General features: G+C 38.5%; 1 protein-coding gene across 10 annotated transcripts in view; it reads right to left on the reverse strand.

Moving 5' to 3' along the window:
• CIT (citron rho-interacting serine/threonine kinase) overlaps positions 1 to 7,679 on the reverse strand; it is a 68,644-nt gene that overhangs the window by 32,088 nt on the left and 28,877 nt on the right. For all 10 annotated transcript variants that reach the window (XM_031057396.1, XM_031057393.1, XM_005421478.2 and 7 more), the window contains 5 exons: positions 6,984 to 7,124; positions 6,497 to 6,622; positions 3,496 to 3,591; positions 1,664 to 1,780; positions 1,115 to 1,224 (listed from right to left, as the gene is read on the reverse strand). In XM_031057396.1, the coding sequence (XP_030913256.1) occupies positions 1,115 to 1,224; positions 1,664 to 1,780; positions 3,496 to 3,591; positions 6,497 to 6,622; positions 6,984 to 7,124 (590 nt within the window). The remainder of the gene's footprint in view (positions 1 to 1,114; positions 1,225 to 1,663; positions 1,781 to 3,495; positions 3,592 to 6,496; positions 6,623 to 6,983; positions 7,125 to 7,679) is intronic.

Genomic DNA, 7,679 nt, shown 5'->3' on the forward strand with positions numbered 1-7,679 from the left:
TACACTGAACAGCTCCACCTCAAGACATTTCTGTTTTATTTTAGACTGAAGGTAAGTTATGGCTTTTGCTGCCTGAACAAACTGCCTGGGTGATTAACTGGAGGTCATCTGGAGCATTAAGCAACACAATTAAGTTCCCCAGTTATTTCTGTGAATAGTTTTGGCTGCTAAGGCTAAAATAAATTGCAAGATATTTGAAATGCAATGAAAATTGGAGCCATTACATATCTGGAGGCATAATGACCACAGAAAAAGGACTGAAACTAAAGCAAGTCTTTGCCAAAACTCATCCTTGTCTGATTGTATTCAATATCAGAGGTGAATCTATCCAAGTGCTTCCTACACTGCCTGATGTTGGATCCAGCAGCTGATGGACACTGTACCTTTTGTGCAAACCAAGCTGGCGAATCTCTGAACTCAGCAGGGGCAAATTCTGTTTTAGCCCTGCCCTGCAGGAGGTATCAAACAACCCATGCTTTTGCTACACTTGAAGTAGAACACCTCTAAGTCATTTATGAAGGAAAAATAACATTGTAAGGATAAGGAATCTCAGCTAAAATCCAAAGAAAAATAAAGTTCAGGCAGACAAAAGGATAAGAAACAGAAGAATTCAAAAGCATGCGGAGAAACTCTTGGCTTAAATATCTACTGTTCTTCCTTGTCTTCTCACCCATCAAGGCATGATGGAATGTTTGTGAGTGAAGAGTGTTTAATGTTTTCAATTTCAAAATCATGTGTCAGGGGAACTGAGTAAAATATAAATCTATTAGCAATGTTTATGTTTAAAGAAGGAATGTATGCTTCTCCAGGGGTATTTTAGACATCAAATTATTAGTATTCATTTAACATATCTGGCAAACCTACACAAATCACCTGCCTTAGGAAACGCTCCAAAGTAAACACCGTAATACAAACCAATTTTCCCAGTCATGTTTGAGGAAACACAAAATACACAGCAAGCCCCAACTATTTGAAGAGGGAAACATATTTTTGAAAGGCTATCAGTGAAAAACAAGCAGGGAGCAGAGCAGGCCTACAAAAAAGAGCCACTATTACACGGTGAATCAGAGAATCACTTCAATTGGAAAAGGAGTGACAGAGCTGCCACACTTACATGTTCCTCTGGGTAAAGAGGCTGCTATTTGCTGCCAGTTTGTTGGCCTCAGACAATTCCACAATTCTCTGCTCCAGTGACCTGATCTTGGAATCCATTGCATTGATCATCTGAAAAACAGCAGTGAGCCTTTGAGACTGCACAATGCAAGCAGTTACAAAAATAAAGTTTATAAAAAAGTCTGAACTTTTTCCAGAAACAAAAAAAGAACTAAAAGAAAACTGATCAAATGGCCAAAATGAGCAACACAAATGCAATTACTGAAGCTATTTGCAGCTGCTTGCTACTGCTCTAATGTTAAGAACAAGCAACCATTATCAAGGCACAAAATGAGGGGTACACAGCAAGCTGCATGACTTTTTTAAAGGAAATATTCTTGAATACACTCTGAATTTTAAAAAAAGTCTCTTAAAATTCATATTAATCAGTGAATTTTTTTCAAAGCAGCTCAGCAGCACTACAGAACCTCAAACAAGATTATCTTGCTTGAAATCAGCTTTAGAAAGCTCCTCTTCAAACAGCTTTGATTTCCAGCTCAACACCACATACCGCCTTCTGTTCAGCCAGAACTTTGCATTTCTCACGTGCTTCTTCTTCATGTCTTCTGAGCATATTCTCAAGTGCTTCCTTATCTGCAAGATCCTTCTTCATCTGATTTTCCAACACCTAAATGAAGACATTTCTTTTGTCTAAATTATCTCTGTTTCACTGGGCAAAGGGCAAGCAGAAAGAAAATCATCAATATAGATTTTTTTTTAGTAAGCAATTGGTCATATCTCAAGCAAAATTAAATCCATGATGCAATTGCATGAAATCCACAGAAGAGCAAACTCCAAAAAGAGCACTTGCTCAGTTATTTCTGAAGACTGAATTTAACAATAAGATTTTATAGAGATATGGAGCTACTGTAGGTATTTTATTTATTATTTTGAGTCATATAAACTGTGTTCAATAACTGTTCCAGCCTAATGCAACAGAAACACAGAAAAGACTCTCTAACCCAATATGTGCAGCTGAAGAAATAGGAAAGTGCCCATCCTTTGGCTGCCCTACCAACATGGCTTACAAATAATTTGCGAGTTCCATAGGTATGGATGAGAAGGCAACTGAGACCACACAAATTCTTCCAGTCAGAGACAAAAATCTAACAGCAAAGTAAAAAACTTCTTTTTGTGGCACAAATAGCTGTCATTGGTAACAGGACCAAAGTAACGAATTGCTACATTTTGCTAGAAATGCATGTTGTGTATGTATGAGCAGAGTTATAAATCAGTTGTGAAACTGAAGGTCTCTTCCTTCAAAGAAAAGTTTATCAAAGGCACAAATTCTGCACCACAGGATAGTTTTTACTTTTCCTTACAAAAACTCCATGTCCTGTTTTATTCCTTTGAACCTCTTTCACCTGGCTTCCTGATTTCTCCTATTAACCCCTACATCATAGGGCCCCATAATACACCAGTTCTCTTTTTCTTTTTATTTTTTCCATTACTCATCCTCTTTTCCAGTTTTTATATACCACTTTTTTCTCAACATCTACATCTGATCTTCCTGCTTTCTATCACTCTCCTCTCATTACTGATAACCACGTGCTCTGATCTGCCAGCAAATCTTACTTGTTTTTTCCTTCATATTTCTCCCACAGAAATTTCTTCTCTCCTCTTAAATACTACATCCTCTCACATTTCAGCAAAAATGTAGAATTAAAGTATTAGATAAATGTACAAGATGAAGACTGTTCCTACTGAGAATAATTTGTTCTTATGAAAGATTCTTACAAAATGCATTTACTGGCTGTTATATTGCAAGCTCTTTAGAAAAATCCTTAGCCAGTGCACATACTCCTATTTGCCAGCTTGTTTTTACTAATTTTAGATGGTGCCTATTTCTAACTGTTTGTTAATGCTACCCTGGAAAAGACAAAAACAAAGTGGGTGGTTTCTGTGGCTTCTTGGCAGATGTTCCAGCTCCAAGATGGAATTTCAGAAATGGTCTACTATTTGCTGCATTTAAAACTTGCAGGTAGGCTGAGTGAACACTCACAGAAAATCAGTGGGAACTGAAAGCTTCTTCAGGGTGTGAGATCCAACAGCATTAACTAAGTATTATTTAGTCATCAAAAGTCAAATTACAACCAACAAATGCCTTCCTGTAGTTCTGGCTTCAAATGCTACCTCTCCTAATCCAGTGCCACAGACACATAAGGTACAATGGCAGAAAAAACAGGAGAAATCTGATTCAGACTCCACTAAGCTCCCTCAACATTGCAGCAATGGCAACAAGAAGGCAATTCACAAGACAAAGCAAGCAGAGCCTAAAGGCAACTGTTTTTCCCTGAACTCATTCTACCCACAAAAGCTTGTAGGAAGAGAAGATATTTTTACTTTGAGTTTCTCCTCATAGAATTGTTCCTTCTGTTTCAGCTGCAACTCCAGATGTTGTGCTGCAATCTGAGCCTCACGGTGCTTTTCCTCCAGCTCCTAAAAGCAGCAAAAAATCATATTCAGACACAAGGAAATGGTAGGTGCTGTATGTGTTACACAAGTACCAAACATTCATTCTCTTTTTTAAGGCTTCACACTATAAAAATCCCAAGTCCAGGGCTGTCATGGTAAAAAAAGAAAGCATTATGAGACCTGAACATTATCAACTTTTAGTTTGCATATTGGTGCTGACCTATCTACTGCAGAGTGGGAACACTGCTAAGGACAAGGATTTCTACTTCCATGGTAAGAATCTCCATCTCCCAGTAAAATATACCCAAAGATAGGCCAAGGACATTTGGTGAAAACATAGTTATAAACATTTTATAGCTGCAGTGGCATCACAGGAAGTTCAGATCTATTTTTAACAAGGTCTCACTTGTTTTCTTACAGCAGACCTCAATAACGGGGTACTGCTGTCTGTGCTTTTCATTCTGCATTCAGAGGGGGAATAGCATTTACTTTGCTGTATTCCTTGGACAAATGTTGTCAGAAATGCTATTTATAAATGGCTTCAAAAATGAAAAGTGCAGGATGCAATATATGTGGTGGAACATACCAGAATCTTTCTAGCCTCTTGATTTCACATCAGATAGTTCCAGCCATGCACAATAAGGACTTAAATAATTTGTATTTCAGAAATCAGCTATTTCTGCAGTCTGACTGTATTATTTGGGGGTCTATCTATAATAACCTTTCAACAGGACACTTCTCAAGAGCCAAGCTTACAACTTCATGCTCATTTCTTGTCATATTTGTCATTCCAACAATTTCCTTAGAACAGGAGCAGGTCCAGGTCTGTCATTCACTACCACTGGGCTGACTCTTGCATAGACAGGTTCAGGCGCTGAGATGCATCTGGATCTCCTGTCTGCCCTCATTACTGTACAGCACAGGAAAATTTCATAATATTTATGTGTGTTTTAGTACTTTACACAGTATTTTGATATGCTTTTCCCTAATCTTCCTCATCTTGTAGGCTTTTTTGCTCCAGTAATTGCAACAGACCTCTTTTTCCAGAAGTGAGAATCAAAGAGGAGGTTCACCAAAAGTAGGTCATCAGCAGTGCCTAGTCCCTGACACTCCTGCATGGAATGGAGATTGCTGCTTTTTGCAATTGAAATATGTCTCCCAGCAACAAGAGGGACAACTCACCTCCCCCAGAAACCCACACGTTTCAGGTCCTGGCAGAGAATCAGACAACCAGATCAGCAGCAGCTTCAAAGCTCCCAGCATCAGACTGCTCATATTGTAGCAGGAGCTTCACCAGTTCCTGCAGTGGCACTTAACAGCCAGTGTGGGCTTAAAAAGGTAATCTCCTACCATTGCTGCCCTCACTCAGTATTCTCTATGTAGCACTGACTTTGTTATTGGCATCACAGCCATGATCTGCACTTTGAGGCAAGCAGAACTATCTTCTCTAACTTGTTTTTTACTTCTTCATCAGTTCCTTACAGACAGATGAGCAGGTACTCTCAGGTACTGCTCCATGAGTGTACATGAAAACCATGCCTTTATTTAATAATTTCCACCTTATTCTATGCAATTCTGTATCTTCAGGTCCCCTCTTACCTCTCTATACCAGGAAAAGTCAAAAATGTTTGAAAACACAACGTGGGGGAAGGTACAGGGTAGGAGTGGAGGAAAAAAGAACACCAGTACCCTGTGCACCCAGATCAGTTGCAAGGGACTAGGAAAGACTCTATTGGATTATTTCTTCAATGCTTGTTTGACTTTTCCTATAAAATACCCCTCCAACATTCTGTCAGGACTCCATGGAAACTATCTATAAGAAGAGCTAAGCATATCCCATGGTGTAAAACAATTAGTTGATATTTCTGCCTTCCCTTCCACTTTCTCCTCCACAGAGAACATAATCAAAACCAAGGAACAATTCCCAAATATACACAAGAGGCTTATGAAACAATTCAAAGTTTTACACTATTTCTAAACATAAAGTTGGCTCTCTGCCCAGCACAACCATAGTCTCCCACTTACCTACCATGCACTCCTGCTATCAAAACAATTTGAAAGGAACAGCACTACTGAAGAACTTATTCTACCTTTTCTTGACAGTGCTCAGCATACTGATGCTAAAGTCTATTCACCCAGAACAAGCCTGGGTCATCTGTTGACTCCAAATATGTTTAATTTTACATTTTCATTTGGCCTTTCTCAGGTGTGTCTCAGCTTGGGATTATTATCAGTAAAATGTAATCCTTTTTTCCTTGTCATATTGGCAACACACAGAGAAAATTCATGAGGGAAGCAAAATAAATTTAATTATTCCAGTATTAAATTATGCTTTCTGTCCCAGGGAAGCAAAATTATTAGAAACACCCTCAGCTCGATTCGCTAGAGACTGACATACTAACTTGCCTTAATAGTTTTAACCAGGAAAGAAACAAGAAATTGCCAACAGAGAAGTTATGTGGGTGCAAATGGTTTCCTAACAAATATCTTTGGAGATGAACAGTTTGGATGACGAATTTCTCTCTGCTTCAAAATGTAAGCACTTCTAATAGATCTGACCTCTAAATTCCTCTGCAATTTACTTAAAAAGAGAGATGTTTTTGTTATTGCCATAATCCACCCTCAGAATGTTTTACCTCTGAAACAATCATGAGGTAAATAACTTAAATATCACTGTGTTGATGGAAAAGTTTTCCCACTGAGATGACTCCAGCTTTGAAGCACTATTAAGACTAAAGGCACAGGAGAGAGTTTGTAACTAGGAGTACAAATAGTATTTGAATACTTAAGCTTTCTGCTGGTACAGGAAACAAATCCCTTTATTCAACAATTTCCACCCTATTCAATGCAATTCTACATCTTCTGGTTCTTCCCTATCCCTTTCTTACAAACTCTTACCCTCTAGATTTCATTTATCACCTCTGCTCACCAGAATTTTTTCTGCCATCTGTTGAATCTGTTGAGATTTAGTTTGAATATCTTCTTTTAGGCGGTTTTCTCTTCGTTCCACAGTCTCTAATCTCTTCACTTGATTCTCCAGAGAATGGCGTCGTTCCTGCAGAGCAATTATGAGCTGCTGGTTAGGCCACTCTGCACTAGCACAAAGCAAGGAGTAGTTTCTAGAGAAAACAGGCTGAAGCAGTCAATATAAGGCTGGCTTTCATATTTTGAATCCTCATCACACCCCAAATCCCCCAGGCTGACCACATGTCCTTATCCACTCCTCACTGAAAATAAAACCCCTCAGTTTTCCTCAAAGAAATACATTTCATAATTAAAAATGCCTTAATGTCCAACGGCACTTTCCCCTGAAGAATTACTACAGGAATGCTGTTCAGAGCCATCCAGGTGAGTCTTACCTAAACTAATACACATCTCAATAACTGATTTATTCTGGACAGACACTCTGCTCTCACCTCTGCTTCAAGCAATTTTTTCTTCATGCTTTCATTGGAATCTTCCCGGTTCTGCAGTTTCTCCAACTCCTTCTCAGCTCTCTCTTTTGCCTGACGGATATTCTGCAGGAGCTCAGTTGCCTCTGAGCTGGCTTTCACAGCCTAAAGGTCAGGAGAGAAGAAAAAAAAAGTAATATAATGAAAAACACACACAAAAATTTGGTGTATGAAAGATTCAGAACTTCAAAATGGTCAACATTCTCAATAAAACCACTACAGAACTTTGGTTTAACAGTTTAAATTAACATGTGCATGAGTCCAAATTTTAACTTCCAAAACATAACTTTGACTTCTATTTCACAAAAAAAATTTAAAATCTAGGATACACATGTTTGTCTTGCTATTTTGCAAGTTAACTTTCAGTATATAGAGTCAAGTAAGTCTATCCCAAATTCAGCCCAAGTTCTTTAAAAGAACTCAGAAGACACTCTTACTGAAGGACAAGGAGAATAAGGTGTTGGCCTACAGATAATTCCTTGGCATTAATGCAGGTAGAAAAGGACACAGGGGATTAAAACATTATTGTTTTGGAATATTAGAAGTACTATTTCTAGGTAGTTTTGGCCTCCATATTCACGACCATTAACCCTTGAAATCGCCCTCTCTCAGCAGGTGCCAAGTTGAAAAGCTCAATCAGGGGATTATTATGACAACCCC

The sequence above is a fragment of the Geospiza fortis genome, unplaced genomic scaffold (genome assembly GCF_000277835.1).
Source record: "Geospiza fortis unplaced genomic scaffold, GeoFor_1.0 scaffold408, whole genome shotgun sequence".
Taxonomy (NCBI): Eukaryota; Metazoa; Chordata; class Aves; order Passeriformes; family Thraupidae; genus Geospiza; species Geospiza fortis.